General features: G+C 34.9%; 1 protein-coding gene across 1 annotated transcript; it reads left to right on the forward strand.

Moving 5' to 3' along the window:
- Positions 1-11729: 11729 nt before the first annotated feature.
- Positions 11730-13386, forward strand: LOC113286950 (NAC domain-containing protein 72-like). Its single transcript, XM_026535606.1, has 3 exons — positions 11730-12041; positions 12117-12385; positions 12481-13386. The coding sequence occupies exons 1-3, from the start codon at positions 11855-11857 to the stop codon at positions 13105-13107; spliced, it is 1083 nt and encodes a 360-aa protein (XP_026391391.1). The 5' UTR covers positions 11730-11854; the 3' UTR covers positions 13108-13386.
- Positions 13387-17622: the final 4236 nt, after the last annotated feature.

Here is a 17622-nt window from a genome sequence, read left to right on the forward strand (position 1 = left end):
CCAATGCTCTCACATTCTACCTGATAGCATAATCTCACAAAAAAAGACTGTATTCAAAGAAAATGGAAGTTAAACCAATGCTCTCACATTCTACCTCATAGCATAATCTCTTTTAATTTCTTTCCTGCGATTTCTTTTATAACTCTATCGACATGGTTGTTAATCTAGGGATTGGAGGTGGAGTTGAAGTACCAATATCTATTGAAATCAATGAAGAAACTGAATTTTGTTCTAGTTGTGTCGGTTGAAAGTGATGAAGTACGAAAATTAAATGTCAAAGAAATTTATCTTGCAAACAATGTATTGCCTTATGATGATATAGAACCTAGCTAGTACGGATGATAAGGTTACTGGAAATGAGAAACCAATACGGCTATTATACTAGAGAGGTATGAAAGTTCTATAGTCAAAAGAACCAACTATACTTAGGTAGGTATTGATAGATTATCTTTGGTACGTTTGATGGATTTATTTTATCTTTCTACATTTATTTTACAATGTATTTTATCTTGCATTTTTTTCTATTGGAGAGGATGTTAACTTTTTTATCATGTGGTGTGATGTTAGGTGATTTTACACTTGGGTATGTCAATTATGGTGCTTTCTCAAACTGGTGATATTTCGATCTGCTTCAACAATCATGATAATCCATTTACTGAGAGAAGTTCTGGCATCCACTCCAGATGGTTTGAAACTGATATTTTAGATTGATTTGGTAGACTATGGGGAATAGCAAAGGGTATTCTCGCATAATCTTATTTATCAAGCGTAGAGTTGATGTGTGTGTTTGAATGATATTCTCTATGAATCTTGCATATTAGGATGTATTTATACAAGAGGGGGATTTTTTCCAGATAGAATACTATACACTTCAGATAACTCATACTATTTAGTCTTTATAGCTTCAAATGAATTGCGTAAAGGTGGATTTTTTTATCTTCGTAAAATATCCTTATATTTGAATCAATAAAAGGTCCCTCTTACAGAAGGTATTGACGATCTCGACCATGTAATCGAGACCTTTAAAACAACTGGTTCTGCCGAAGATAGGTTTTCTATTCATTGTAATGTGTCTCTAATTGGTCTTATGATGCATTTTATTAAAAATGTAAGCTCTGTCATTCTTTTTGTGTACCGTATGTGACACACATGGTGTTCAGTATTAAGATTTGGCAAACATATCCCAACTTGTCAGATTGTTTATCTGTAAATGAGATTGCCCACTCTTTTCATTTTTCTTATAATGTTAAACCGTGTTAACGTTTATTGTTTCTTTTGGGAAAACAATTAGGATTGTTTGTATTATTGGACACAAGTTCCTCGGATGTCAAATCCCTTGTGGTGTTTACATGACAAGATTAAATCACATCAGAGCCCTATCGAGGAACAATGATTATAATACATAGGTTTTCAATATGCCATGTTAACGGGAAGTCGTGATGGTCATTGTATGATCCTCCCCTAATATGTACTTAACCAAAAATGCTACCAAGGTTTACAAAAAGAATTCCAAATATGTTTCAAGAATGATCAATATTTGAAAGAATGTCTTCGGACCTTATGGGTAAGACACATGCTTAAAAAATTTAGTAATATTGTTGTAATTGAAGGGCACTAAATTGAAGAGTTTGTTTGTTATTGACAGCTTGTTTCTCAAGGCAATATTGTTAATATTGTTTTAATGCTGAATATAATTATTGTGAATTGGACCATTCCTTATGCGATTTGGATGAGAAACTTTCTATCTGGTTAAGGAAGGTAAGTAAGGAGCATGACTGAAGTTGAATTTATCGGAGGGTCGATTCGGTCTCAACTACATTCCAGTATGAAGTTTTATAGTAAGCTAGTGTTTGTAGCAACTTAATATATAGATGCATGAAAAATCGGACTAGGTCCTTTCTGTAGATTTTTCCTCATTAATTTTTTTTATGATGTCTTATGTTATTTATTGTATATGAGTGTTGATCAATAATGAAATCAAGTTATTTATGCAGCTACTTTGAAGATTGAAGACTTGGTGGTTTATGATCTTTATGATTCTTCCTGAACACTTGATTCTTTGGGATCCAGAAAAGCTATTATAGACATAAGACTTGTGTAAAGATCGAACAAATTGTCTAAGACTTGGATAGATCTTTTTTACTGACATTGATTATTTCGATAATCACTGCCTTGGTTTAATCTTTGACCAAGGAATTTAATATTGATTGAAAGAAAAATCCCCTACTCTACTTTATCTCTGATCGAAATAGTTGGGAGATTGATAAGTGAGTTTGTTACTGAAGCAGATTTAGCCCTTTAATGTTTCAGGTTACGATTCAAAGGAGCTGAGAGCAGAAGTCTTTACGGAAGGTGAAGAAACTACAAGATTGTGGACTCTGTCTTGAGATTAACATACGTATACCAGATTGGTTGTAATTACAGGTATACTGAAGGAACTGAGTAACAAAGAAGTGTTTACTTGGTCTCAACTACGCAAAGTTGCTGCAATCAATTTGTATAGTGGCTTAGTTTTGAGAGTATTCAAAACCAGATTAAGGTCTCGGAGTTTCTGCTAAATAATTTTTCTGTGTCGCGCCATTACTTCACTTTGTGTACTATAATTATTGTTATAATTATATTTGGGTATTGCAATGGAATATTAATCTACTTGATATGATCTCGTAGTTAGTTTGGTCTCAAACTTTGACTATATACAAGTTACATCTTGTTGAATTAATTTTTTTTCCATAATTGTTTTGGTAGAATTACACAAGATGTGTCTTCGTAGGTTGATATAGAAAAGATTGTGGTGTACTCATTACCCTCCTCATTTCAATTGATAGCTAAAAATATGTTAAACTGAAAAAAGCGATAGTATATCTTTTCAGAAACAAAGGTCGTATATTATTCGATAGAGAACCAATGTTCAAACAATGACTTGGATTTTGCCTAATTTTAGATACAAATGAGTCTTTATGTATGATCAAAAGTGAGGAAATGAAATGCACCTTCAAACAATGACTTTTTCAATTTTCTTTCTTCTAATTGTCCAAACCTCAGCCAAGCTTCTTGAAATTAGAGCCAAAAAAAAACCTGTTATAAGGATGAAGAAATCATTTGAGGGGTTGATATAATAGGACAAAAAGGGTCACCTATTAGTAATTTCAAAAGCTCCTTATCTATATATTTTTCATAATGACTAAAAATCCCTTATTTAGTTGGTGTTATTAATTGAATTAGCTAATCATTAGATTAAGGTAATCTTAGACTAATGAATTTTTTCATACTTAGTGAAAAATTAAATCAGATTAAGAATTAGTTTTGGTGGAGAGATTAAATAGAGAGGTTTTTTTTTTAGATTTATTTCAAAAACCTTGATTTTGATTTACTCAACCAAAATGAGTGATTTCAGTGGCAAATTGGAGCAAAGTGAATCTGTATATGATAGAGAAACCATATTTTATATATATCCCACGGTGGAGATCCTACCATGGTTGATCTCTTAGCTCAAATGTCCATTTCAGGGCAATTTACGGTTGGAATTAACCATAGAAGTCAACCGTATGAGCCATTTACAGTTGCAATTAGCCACAGAAGCTGTATGAGCTATTTACGGTTAGTATCTGAAGAACATCCAACCGTAACTGGTTAAAATTGGAAAAACCCAATCACAAACCAGTTACAGTTAGATTGTTGTCCTGCAAGACGAACCGTAAACAAGTTACGGTTCGTTTGTTGATAGCTAGTATCCAACGGTAACTATTTATGGTTGATAAAATTTAAGTCAAAGCCAACTGTAAACAATTGGATTTTACTCAGGAACTTTTACTGTTGGTACTATTAAAATTGAAATCAATCGTAAATATTTTACGGCTACAAAATGAATCGTAACTGGATATTTTAAATAGTATTTTAGGATTTACGGTTGCTGGTTCTTCAATCACCAACCGTAACACTTTCAGAAATCATAGTTACGGTTGGTTAATTAAGAATAACCAACAGTAACTCCATCTGCAATCTTGACTAGATAAGAGGGTAATTTAGTCCTTCTAAAAATGGAAAGGTTATCTTGACTTTTAACATGACATTAGGAACCCCAAACCAATTTGGTAGACATTATTCTCATGGTTCAGCCCCTCCAATAGAATCATCAGCCCCTATAATAGGTTACAAACAAAAAAAATTGCATTGGTGACTCGCTGTAATTTACCCAAATTTCACTCAAACTTGCCCCATATTGAAAGGAATCAGAAGAAAAATTAATTGTTGTTCCTTTGACATATTATTACATACTCCTTTTGAGGCTTATAGATGAAACAAAGCCTATCTTCTTAAAACGGAGAGAGTATTTTTTTTCTACTGAGGTAAAAACTTCATGCCATTAAAAAATTGCAGGTTCACGTGGCCCATTTGGGATCAATTTAGGCCTTCAGGCACAAATTAGGTCACGAGGAAAGTAAGACTACCCTTGCGGCCGGATTGCAGCCCTCATGGTTGGGTCTAGCCCTTAGGGTTCCGTCATTCATATAGGACGATGAATCGGTGATTCACTGAACTAGGGTTTTACTTTCCGGAGCTTGGAGTCTCCGCTATCGCTTCAAATTCGGCGTTTACTAGTCTGAGAAGTAGAGAATGAGGTTTAATGGAGTTTCTTACTTCTCTTAATCTCAAAACAGTCGCAAGTTAAGTTATTTTAGATTTTTTTATCATATAGAATAGTTTTTGAATTTCTGGATTTTGGTATCTGATCGTCTAACTTGTTTAGTTTGTTCAACGGTTACGGTTTTTAAATCAATTGATGTTTATGGTGAATTTGAATTGTATTTGATTAGTATCTACACTGAATTTTATCAAAGAAAGTTGCCTCTGGCCTGCTTGTTTGCAAATCTGATTTGTTCCTATAAGCAATTATGTGTATTTTTTTGTTTGGTTAGGTGTTCTAGTATCTTTTGTAGTTATGCCCTAGTGATGAATACTTAATCAAAAGCTATGGGTTTGACATCCAAGTGAGGCTTTTTATTGTCATAGTTACTCTGATGGGGCAATTCGTCGCCCACAGGTACATTAAAAACTGACTTGATGGGGAAATTCAAGTCGTTATCTGATGGTGGTATTGTCGTAGTATCTTCATTGTGTTGGTGTGCGTCAAGTTAAACCTTGTTATGCCTTTTGAAATGGAATAGTGTCACTCTGTTCTAATTTATTCTTGAAATAATATTGTGATTATTCACTCAGGTTCTGCCATTATATTGGTGTACTTTCTTTCTTAATTATGCCCCATGTGATGAATACTTATCAAAAGCTATGGGTTTGACATCCAAGTGAGGCTCTTTTGTCATAGTTACTCTGATGGGGCGGCAAGTTAGTAATTGGATGTGTTTTTGCCAGTATCGTGTTGATTTGTGACTGTGAGGCTCAAACCTGAAAACTTTCACTTTGTTTAGTGATGTACTTTTGTTTTTGTGTTGTGGTAGAATAAAGAAGCAACATAAGCTATTCAGAAGGTTGTTGCACGACTGCCAAATTGTTCAAGGCTCACAGTCAGCCATCAGTTCAAGCAGGCTTGTGAGATCTAAACAAGGCTGTACCTACTGTACCAAGTCCTGATACCAGGGTCGATGATACAGCAGCTGAGGAGGATGAAGTCTATGTAATATAATTGTCAGAAAGGGAGAAGGTAATTTTTAGCATTGATGTATACTTCAAATACATCTCAATATTAACATCAGGAGAGCTTTGAACTCTGCCTACTGTTTTGCAGTTTGTCCTGTGTTTTGTTTCTTTCATTTCTTGCTCCGAAACCCACTTGTATCACCTGTCTTTTAGTGTTATAGTTTAGGAGAGATTGAAAATTGGCATAACCACTCTGAATTTTATTTATATATTGAGCTTGAAGGAACCCTGTTGAAATAAGCTTTTAATTCATAATTCTAGTTTTGAATTCATTCTCTTGATCAGAATCTTGAAGTCAGCATTGTTAAATTGGTGCAAAAACTATGGTGTGCAGTCTGGTAGTTATGCGTGCTAGGTATAAGAACAATGGTGTCAAGGATCTTGGTGTTCAAGGGAGTTCTAATCATGACAGAGGACAAATTTGATTACTCACCTGATGATCTTAAGCCATCTTCAAGACTCAATGTTGAGTTTAGATCCATTGAAGGTCAGAAAATTAGCCAAAAACAAGCGCCACTGATGCTTATACAGAAACCTACATCTGGATGTGATAAAAGTTACACATTTTAGTTCGATAAATTTGCGGAACGTGATATATGCCTAGAATTTGTTAAAAAGGTCGTTGGAAATATACAAGCTACGCAATCATCTGTACTGGATGCCAAAGTGGATTCAGAGAAATCTGCAACTACTCTGCATGATGAACAGCTCCGAGTAGAAGAAATGGAGCTTCGGATGAAACTGCTTGCTGAGAGTAGTGAGTTGCAGAAGCTGCATAAACAATTTGTTATTAGTGGTGTTTTGTTGAAGTCAGCAAGATGTCTAAACAGTGATTCGGGTTCAAAAGTGCGATACTTGCAGATGTCAGGCACTGACAGATGGCCGGACAAACAAAGTTATTTTCAGCCTGACTCTAGAGATTATTCAGCAGATTTTCACTGAAAAACCAGCTGTTCACCAGGCATTTCTGAAATCTGTCCCAAGCAAGATGACTTGAAAGGATTTTTGAAAGAAGTATTGTAGAGCAGAGTTTCTCCATAGATAAAATAAATGCTGTTGAAACTGCGGCAGAAGCTGCTGAAGATGAGGAGCTGGCTGTCTTTCTAAAGCAGGATGCCATATTGGCCAGTGAAGCTCTCCAATTAAACAGGCATGGAAGCTGATGAAGGGGATGACTACATACATCTTTCTGATCATGGAATTTTTCGTGATCCGAGGAGTTTACTGATTCCGAATATGAACAGTATAAGAGGACTCTGGCACAAGATCTTAACCTATGGAACTGTAGCGGAAGCACTAGCCAAGTCCAAGAAGGCTGACTCAGCTGCCCAAATATCTGATGATAAGGAAAATTACAATTGTTTGAAACGGGCTTCTCGAATGGCTGCGATTAAAGATCTTCAAACACCACATAACCTTCCATTTGCACCTCTTCTTATTAAGGATCCACAGGAGTACTTCGATTTAATGCACTAAAAGCCTTGGGAGATATGACAGTTGGAACAAAAACAATACATTGTAATACGAACATGGCGCAAGCATATGGGTTTTTGAGAAAGTCAATCTCTGAGATGAAAGTAACAGGATTAGGTGATCCTGTAATTGAGCCAGAAGTTGCTAGTACAGTTCTTATTGGATTGTCTCAGCAGCCACCGAGTACCAAATATTATCTTGCGAATAATGCACAGGAATGTATTCTGGATATACTTCCGAAGGAAACTAAAGAGGAGCTACTGCACTACTGGATATCCATTCAAGAATTATTGAAGCATTTCTGGTCATCGTATCCTATTACAACAACATACCTTAATACCAAGGTAAGCAGACTGAAGGATGCCATGGCGGATATCTATCCCAAGCTGCAGAAAATTAAGGAATCTTCACAATCAGATTTTAGGCATCAAGTTTTTATCCTAGTTCGACCAATGGTGCAGGCTCTGGACGCTGCGTTTACTCATTATGATGCAGATTTGTAGAAGAGATCAACGAGGAGCTGAGTAAGATCAAAAGGTTTTGCAGGTTTAGTTTGGGATTTAGAGAATGGGAATTTTGGAGTTTCTTACTTCTCTGAACCAGTGAACCTCACCATCGTTGCAAATTGGTTGAGGTATAAACTCACTGCATTTCTGATAATATAGTCTATTTTGTTTACCTGATATAGAATTTGTTGCAGATTTTACCCTAGTTTTTGAATTTGTTGTTTATTGTATCTGATTTCAACTTGTTTAATTTGTCTTTGTTCTAGAATCTAGTTTTTAAACTAATGGATGTTAAGGTGAACTCAGATTTCTACACTGATGAGATATTATAAGTTTTCCTAATTTTATTAAAGATAGTTTCCCTTAGTCTGATTGTTTACAAATATGGTTTCTTCCTATCACTCTGTCGATGTTCATACATGCCTTCCTGTATGCTTCACATTAGAGTTTGTAATTTATCCAGTATCTTTCTTATGCCCTTGTGATGAATACTTAATTAAAAGCTATGGGTTTGACATCCAAGTGTGGCTTTTTTTTTGTCATAGTTACTCTGATGGGGCAAGTTAGTTTGTAATGTGTTTTTGTTAGGAAGAGTCATTGTGTTGATGTGTGTGAGACTTACACCTTGATAATGCCTTTCAACTTAGAAAAGTATCATTTGTTCCAATTTCTCATATTGGGATTATTCACATTCTGCCATTATGTTGGTGGACTTTCTTTCTTAATTATGCCCGTGATGAATACTTATCAAAAGCTATGGGTTTGACATCCAAATGAGGTTCTTTTTTCATAGATGGGTCTAGTTTCTATTCAATGTTATGTTGCCTTGTGATGAGCACTTATCAATTTGAGTTGTGTTTTTGTCAATGTAGATTGAGGCTTGTCATAGTGTTGATGTTTTTTAATTATGCCCCTGTGATGAATACTTATCAAAAGCTATTGGGTTATTAGCTTAATGTGATTTGCTAGTGAAGCGTGATGCTCTTCATTGTGTTGATTTGTGAGGCTTCAACTTTGATAATGCGTTTTGACATAGAAAAGTTTCTTTTGGTTACAATTGTTCTCAAAATCATATCGTGATTTATCACCTTTTGGTTTGTTTACTGATGTACTTTTTTTCTGTGTTGATGTACTGTGTCTTTGAAGAGATGGGAGATGTTTCAAGTGGAAGTCCATTGAAAAGGCAGCTCTGTGGAAATTTTACAACCTTATATTGGTAAGAAGATGCTTTAATTTTGTTCAATTTAGTGATGTTCCTAGTTGTTTCTGTTGTCTGTTTTTTTTGTTTTGTTTTGTTTTTTTTGCCGCCATATCTGTTTGCAATTTTGCTTGCTTAGGGGTATTTCTGGACATGATCCATTTACTACTTGAGGAGTGAGGACTCCAAATTTATTAGTTCTTGAATTTTGTCAATTGCCGTTCACGGTTCACCTACTTGATTGTCAAGCATGAGCTCTCTAAGAATTTGCAGCGGAGTTTGTAATTATACCGTTGTGATGGATACAAATCAAAAGCTACGGGTTTGACATCCAAATGAGGCTCTTTTGTTATAGTTACTCTGATGGGACAAGTTACTAGTTAATGTTCTTTTGATGGTGAAGAGTGTGTAAGGCTTATACCGTGATAAATGCCTGTTGAAGTAGAAAAGTCCCTCTGTTTATTCTAAACATGTATGTGCTGCTATCTATCTTCATCAGCTTATTGATTCTTAAACTAATTCATTTCGCCACTTTAAGAAAATAAAATTGAATGATACCATGTAGGACATTAGAAATCATCTTAGTAGTTCAAAAGCCTCTTGAATCACAATATCCGGGCTTCAATTTGGTTTATATTGTTGGTGATTTCTATAATGTTTAAACTTTACAACTGAGATTTGAAGGAACTTGATTTTCAACCTAATGAAGGGAATCGGTTTTGCAGGTAGAAAAAGCTTGATTATTCCCAGCAATGACATCTTGCATTAGCTTCTACTTGTTTTTCTTTGACTTTGCGGTAGAAGAAATGAGAATAATGCTGTTTCTGAAAAGATTTTCAAAAGGCAGATTGGTCTCACAATCTTATATTGGTAAGCATATGCTTAATGTGTTCTAGTTGGAGATGTTTTTGTTTTTCTGCCAGTGTTTGTTTGCATGCTAAGTGGTTTTTGTTGACATCATCCATTTAATTAATGAAGAAGTTCCCAATTTTATAAGTTCAAATGATTTTTTTCAACAATAATTGCCTATCACTGCTTGTTTGCAAATGTAACTTGTTCCTGTAAGCAATGGAATCTTTTTATATATTAGGCCACTAACACCTAAAATATATGTTCAAGCATGAGCTCTTTGATACTTTGCGATAGAGTTTGTCATTTATCAAGCACTTTAATTATGCCCTTGTGATGAATGCTTATCAAAAGCAGCTATGGGCTTGACATTCAAATGAGGCTCTTTTGTCATTGTGTTGAAATAGCAAGTTACTATTTAATGTTCTTTTGATAGTGAAGAGTGACAGTCTTCATTGTGTTGAAATGTAATGCTTATTCCTTGATAAATGCCTGTTGACGTAGAAAAGTTTCTTAAGCTAACTAGTATTAGATATTGTTGGTTCTGTGATGATAATGGTGAAAAGTGATGGGTTGTTGATTGTTTTTTTCACAATGCTGTCCTATAGCCACTTTAAATGATACCATGTAGGACACTAAAAATCATCTTAGTAGTTCAAATGCCTCTTGAATCACAAAATCTGGGCTTTGATTTGTTAATTTTACTGTCGGCTATGTGACTAGAAATTGCATCAAGTTGGCACAAGTGGAAATTAGATGTGGAAATTTCACAATCTTATATTGGTAAGCATATGCTTCAATTTCCTAAAGTTGGAGATGTTTCAAGCTATTTCTTTTTGTTTGTTTGCATACTCGGCGGGTTTTCTGGAATGATCCATGAAGTCAAGTTCACATGAATTTTTTCAATGATAAGTGCCTTTCACCAGCTTGTTTGCAAATCTTAGTACTGCAACCTTTTATGTTAGGCCACTTGCACCTTAAGATGTTCATGCATGCATGTTTATCATGCCCTCCTGATGTCATTGTTAGTAGCTACTCTGGTGGGGTAAGTTAGCAACATAGTGTGTTTTCGCTCTTCATTGGGTCGATGTGTAACGCTTGAACTGACAGTGCCTTTCCATGTAGAAAAAGTTTCACTCATGCTGCAAGTTATTCATGAAATTATCTTGTGATTATTCATGTTCTGCCATTGTATTGATGTACTTTGTTTTTTAATGATGCCCCTTTTCAAAAGTTATGGGTTTGATATCCGCTCTTTTGGCATCATAGTTACTCTGATGGGGCAAGATAATGCGATTTTGCTAGTAAACCGTAATGCTCTTCATTGTGTTGATGTGTGATTGTTAGTGTACTATTCGCTTCTGCCATCCATTGCTTTATCTGGGCAGCATTCTCGGAATTATTGTAACTCAATGTTATGTGTAAGGCTCGCACGATTTATAAAGGGGATATCAGTCCTACTAAGTTCTGATACCATTTCATTGATCCAACGGCAATCTTTTTGTCTTTAGTAGAACTGGTATTCCCTTTATAAATCATGAAGGCCCAAACCTGTTACACTTACCCCTACCAACACAAAAGAAAATGTGATTATGTGTCGTAAAGTCTTAGTAACACACATCCATTTCAACTCCATAGTTCGGCCTGCCGACTTTTTTTAAATTTCAACAAATACTTTACAGATACACGTGTTCGCATGCTAGTTATCGTCCAAAAATAATATGTCGACTCAGTACAACCACGTGTGTAAAAAATCCCATACACACGCAAATTTTTGTCTTTGCACGTACCTATCTAGAACAACCGCTTTTCGTATTAACTTCTACGTGTCTAAAAAAATATCATAATTGCTGAATCAGCACCTCCTTTCTTATAGGGTTCATGCACCGAGAAAACTCAGTACTCCCGTTTGTTCCGGATAAGGTCGGCGTTAACACCATAATATCAGTACGTGTCGTTTCCATTACGACCTATACGAGGACCACTTACGTCATCACTATAACTCTCACTTATATGTTACGTGTTTTCCCTACCCTATATATAACCTTCACGAGCTTGAACTTCAAAGAAAGAAAAAAAGAAAGATAGAAAAATTCTTTTCAATCATCAAGACATTCAATTCCTGAACCCTGAAATCACAAAGAAAACCCAAGAGAGTCGATAGTTGTGTGTAATGATGGCAATTTCAGATAATCTAGACCCAGTCTCCCAATTATCATTGCCGCCTGGGTTCAGATTTTATCCAACTGACGAAGAATTGTTAGTTCAATATCTATGTAGAAAAGTGGCGGGATATAATTTCAAGTTGAATATCATTGGTGAAATTGATCTCTACAAATTTGATCCTTGGGTTCTACCAAGTAAGTTTTTTTCAATTTTGACTTGGGTTTTTTGTTTTTAGATCTTATCTCTAATTGAGTTATTGATTTTCATAGGTAAAGCAATATTTGGTGAAAAGGAATGGTATTTCTTTAGTCCAAGAGATCGGAAATATCCAAATGGATCAAGACCAAACAGAGTTGCAGGTTCTGGATACTGGAAAGCAACCGGGACTGATAAGATTATAACAACTGAAGGTCGAAAAGTCGGAATTAAGAAAGCTTTGGTTTTTTACATTGGTAAAGCTCCTAAAGGAACTAAAACCAATTGGATTATGCATGAATATCGCCTTTTAGAGAATTCTAAGAAACATGGCAGCTCTCGTGTAAGTACTTATAATCATTTCTTTAGTCTTTTGTATTTTCTGATCATGAAATTCATTGATATACCAATAATTCTTTGTTTTATTGATTCATGCAGTTGGATGACTGGGTATTATGTAGAATTTACAAGAAAAATTCAAGTGCTCAGAAATCTGTATCATCATCAAGTGAAGTTAATTCAATAACATCATCTAAAGAACAGAGTAGTAATGGAACATCATCTTCTTCATCTTCTTCGCAATTTGATGATGTTCTTGATTCATTACCTGAGATCAATGATCAGTTCTTTTCACTTCCTAGAATGAATTCACTCAAGAATTTCCAAGAGCAGGAAAACAACAACAACAAACTGATGATGATGAATTTCCAAAATTTGGATACTTCAAAATTCGATTGGAGCAGTTTAGCTGCCATGGCATCTTTGCCAGAACTCAACAATCCGACGATCGGAAGGTCTACAACAAACAATCAACCATACCCAGATTCAACGAATTATCATCTTCAACAAAGATCGTCAATTGAGGAGGAAGTAGAAAGTCGGAATGGGTCACAAGACTCACAACAACAACAACAACAACAACGAGTTAATTCGGGGAATTATTTTCAACAAAACTCGAACGATTTCTTGCAGAATTATAACAGTGAGTCGTTCGACTCGTTTGGGCTTAGGTACCTGACACAACATCCAGTGTCAGGTGGAAGTTTCGGGTATAAGTATAGATGAATTTATTAGGAAAATTTATTGGATTGTGGTATTGTTGTAAATATCTGCAATTCTTTGGATAGGTTTTCGTGTTTTTAGTTTGATCGGAGGAAGTAAATGAATTAAGAAAGAAAAAGACGGCGACAATGAAGAAGAGAATTAGGCAGGGATTTGTAGCTTAGATGCCATAGATCGATGTAAAAAGGATTCAAATGTATAATTTTGTGATGATTATTCAGTTTACTGTGGAATGTAGATAGGAAATCAATCTTTAAAGAATATATTTGTATTTCTTACGCATTTGTGCTTGTTCCAAATTATCCCGGCTAAATTGGGGCCTATGCCATTTAATTGGGGACTAAGGATTTCTTGAAAATGATAAAGGGTGTTTCAAAATTGTAAAATTATTAAATTAATCTTAAAAAATCTTAAGTATTCTAACACAAATACAAAAATCATTATTCAAATTCAATTTATTTTTTAATTTTCATTAAAATTAAAACTAAATCTTAATCAATCACAAACAACAATTATAATTTAATTTCTTTTTGGTTTGTAAAGAAAAAAACAACCAAAAAACAGAAAATTTAGGTGATTGAGTTAAATCTCTTTAAACCCTTCCTTTTAAGAAATACTCTACAATGATTTGTCTCTAAAAATTTGAAATTCACTCGTCAAGGTATCTGAAAATCCACCCAGAATCGGTTTATATGTAAACCATAACAACCCGATTGTGATCAAAATCGGCTTTTACTGTGAACCTACATATTCTGATTCTGGGTTGATGTGATGAACATCAACTATAATCGGATTACATTAATACACACATCAACCGATTCTGGATTCATGTTCGGATTATTTTGGACCATATGTAATCCGGTTGTTTAGTTAAAAATCTCCGAACCCTTTTCTTCAATAATCGGATTACATTATCGTCCATATAAACCGATTCTGAAAAAGCTGTAACAAACTACCTCAAAAATCGTACTTTATAGATAAATTTAAAGTGCGATTCTGATACAAATTTCATGAGTCCAAGTTACCATAAAAAAACAAAACCACTTTCATTAATTAAGTTTGGTTCAAGTTTGCAAAATACAATATAAGAAAACCACAAAATATAAGCATCCGATAGATCAAGTTTTTAACATAAGGAAAATACTCATTCCAACAAGAGATTCCGGATCATCATGATTGTGACAACCATTCATCACTTTAGAGAACTTGTATACCCTACTACCATCGGGTTTCTCGGGTCTATTAACTATAATCTTAAACGTGCAACCATACTTCTTTGATTTAATAATGTATTCCTTTGTCGTCTTCTTCACGTACAGTCTTTCCTTTGCCCAATGACTTTCTTGCTTTCCACCTCTCTCACAAACAATTTCCAAACGCTCTTTACTTGAATGACGGCCTAAAACTAATGCGCATTTGATCTTTATTCCCTTGTCTATAAACCATTGTTTTGCATCGTTTCCATCTTTCCATTCCAAATCGATAAAATAGTGGGCAGAGGTATCAAGACCCAACAGAGATACGACTTCGGGTTGATCTTCTTCAAACTCCACAACAATCTATAACAAATATCAACAAGTTGATGATTCAAAATCGGTTTATATGTCACAGTCGATTAAACCGATTCCAAGTAATTGGTGTATATGTGCAACTATAAAGACCGATTTAAGAATTATCGAAAAAAATTCAAAGTCCAGAATCGGTTCACTTCTAGTGTCATGTAATCCGATTATTGTTCACATTTCTCCTGGAACTTTAAAGTCGGTTTACATATACACGAAAATAAACCGATTGTCAACTTTGTGTTTTCTACGTGATTATTTAAGTGAAGAAATCGGGTTATTAACATCACCAACAAAAACCGATTCTGGTCACGTACCAATGGAGACAAAAAATCTACTACAATTGGGTTATATGGTGACTAACAAATACCGTTTATAGATCCAAATTTGGGGATTTTACCCAGAATCGGTTTATGTAATGCTATCGAATAAACCGATTCTGGGTTAAAGTTTTGAAAGAAATTCCTTTTTTGAGCGATTGGGACATGCAAATACATGTTTGTAGATCGTTACAACTCATACATATTTATTAAGAGCATTATCACCTTCTTCTTCCCGATGAAATTGTTCTTGTGCTTGAATAATATCCCCAAGCATTCTTTGGTTCACTTTGTCTTCTTCATTCAACAAATTTTCCAATTCGGTAGGATCGAAATCATGATAATCTGATGCGCCCACCTCTTCATCACTACTAGAGTCTTCATCATCACTATATTCTTTCATTTTTGCTAAGAAAATCAAAAACCCTAGTTTTTCCTTTTTTCCCTATGCTTCTTTCCCTCCAAACCTTAAAAAAGAAAAATGAACTTAGAAAAGAAAAATGAACTAAGAGGTGATAGAGACAAAGGCCATCGAGGCCATTGTTATGATGGCGGTTGTGATTGTCCAACGACCAGCCAACGTCAAAATTACCGCGGCAGGCCTCACATAAATGCCAACGAATATGCTTCTTTTAATTTCCCTAGACTAGACGTGGTACACATGTTGAAATCCAGAACCGCTTTCCGTTGGAGGCTGCGTAGCATTTATTAGTGTACACACCACACAAGCATGATTTGTATTAGTAGAAGAATATGATTAGCTAAAGATTAAGATAAAAGGAGATAATTAGATTAGCAACCAAAGGGACGTCCAAAACAAAAGCCTTGATGTAAGCTTCATTATAGTATTACCTAATCTCCAAGGTAATCAAATTTTTAATATTCATTAATTTATTTACTGATAAGATGTGGATAAATTTAGAAGCCTCTTCCGTCTGTCAAACTCATTATCTTCATGGAAAAACCTAATTAAATATGAAAAAGACCCATTCATTACTAGGGATAAGTACAGAAATTCATTTCCAATCAGAATCTTTTATCTTGTTTCTAAAACCACTTAAAAGTTTTACATCATCTTCATCCGATTCTCATTCTAAATATTCCATCTTTTTCGGTCTTTTTCTACCAACTTTTCCATTACAATGGGTGTTTCTTGATCAGCATTGACTCTAGCGATCGAGGTATTCAACCTTTGACTATTTGACCGCTTTAAACTCTAGTATATCGTGGCACCTCAAAAACCCATTACGGCGCAGGAGATCGGCGTAAGCAGATGCGTAAGAAATGACGCCATACTATATGTGAGCTGGCAGAAACATGTTGTCTTTTTGTGTCAAGTCGAGTAACGACAAATACTTTTGAAGCTTCTACTTTTGTAAGTATAAAGGTGGATTGATGTATACGTGTCACTACAAGTACGAATCTCACATTGGTTTTCTCTGTGTTCTGGTTGGTCAACTTCTCCATCAAAGTTCTAAGACAATCCACAGCTCAACCTTTTTCTGTGTAACTCACTGAGTTCGTATATGAACTCAGTAGTTTTGTCTGTTACCTTGAGTGTGAACCTTCAGTTTTGGATAACGGCATCACAACAATACTAGGCCGACCTTATTATATACGTGCATGTGCTAATTGGAGTATGACTTGTATGGTTATCTTGGTGATTTTTATTTTTGGACGTTTATCTTGCTAACATTCAGAGAATTGAGTGAAGAACGAGATACAGAGAGTATACGTACTCTCATCTGACAGAACACGACTAGTTCAACTCTCTCACACGTGTGCGTACAAATCGTACGCTCTCACACTCTATGTTATTGTATCTTGTCTTTTGGAGGTTCCCAACCTCTTCCGAGCGCTGAAAACCGTGGCCTAAAACCTCTATTCCCTCTTACGGAATCCCTGCTGCGGAAAGAAATTTCATACGGATACCGACCGTCCATTTTGAAAAAGTAAAAGAAGGGCAATGGTGAGCCGTTTTTAGAATAAAGGATAATCATTGTCCATTTTGAAATTTGATAAGTAGGGCCATAAACTAGAAAAAATGATAATCATTGTTATTTTCCACAAAAACGGCTGACCATCGCCCGTCCACCATTGTAATTGGGAATTGCCACTGGGCCTAAGTTCCCTAGCTGACACAGAAAGGCAATTGGGATGACTTGGGAAGAGCCGTAAGGCCCAGTTTTATGCTACTTCTTTAGAACGATTTTTTAGGGATCATGTTTTTTTTTTTGGACCATGGGTGTCCTAAAATTAGGTAAATACACATTTACCCTTTACTTTAATTTAAATTAAAACTAACCTAATAACTATATAAATCTAATCATATACATCTAATCTAAATGAATCTATTAACCAAAATCAAAATCAAAAACAAAATTTGGAAGGGAATCGAAATTTTTTAGTTTTGAAAAAAAAAAATTCTCTTCTTCTTCTCTCTTTCCTTGACGTTCCTCGTTCGATTGAAAAACACATCAATCGTTTTTAATTCATTTTTGATAGGGTAAATTGAGTAGAAATCTCAAATGATTGGGTAAATTGAGTAGAAATCATCAAAATATGGTTTAAATGGAAGTTAAAGTGGCATGTTCGGTTAAGAATAATTTAAAAAAAAAACTAGTTTTGTAACCGAA

Source organism: Papaver somniferum, chromosome 6 (genome assembly GCF_003573695.1).
Source record: "Papaver somniferum cultivar HN1 chromosome 6, ASM357369v1, whole genome shotgun sequence".
NCBI classification, from domain to species: Eukaryota; Viridiplantae; Streptophyta; class Magnoliopsida; order Ranunculales; family Papaveraceae; genus Papaver; species Papaver somniferum.

Coding starts and splice junctions, on each gene's coding strand:
- LOC113286950 (XM_026535606.1), top strand. CDS start 11,855: ATGATGGCAATTTCAGATAATCTAGACCCAGTCTCCCAATTATCATTG. Junction 12,042..12,116: donor TGATCCTTGGGTTCTACCAA/GTAAGTTTTTTT, acceptor TGATTTTCATAG/GTAAAGCAATATTTGGTGAA. Junction 12,386..12,480: donor AGAAACATGGCAGCTCTCGT/GTAAGTACTTAT, acceptor TGATTCATGCAG/TTGGATGACTGGGTATTATG.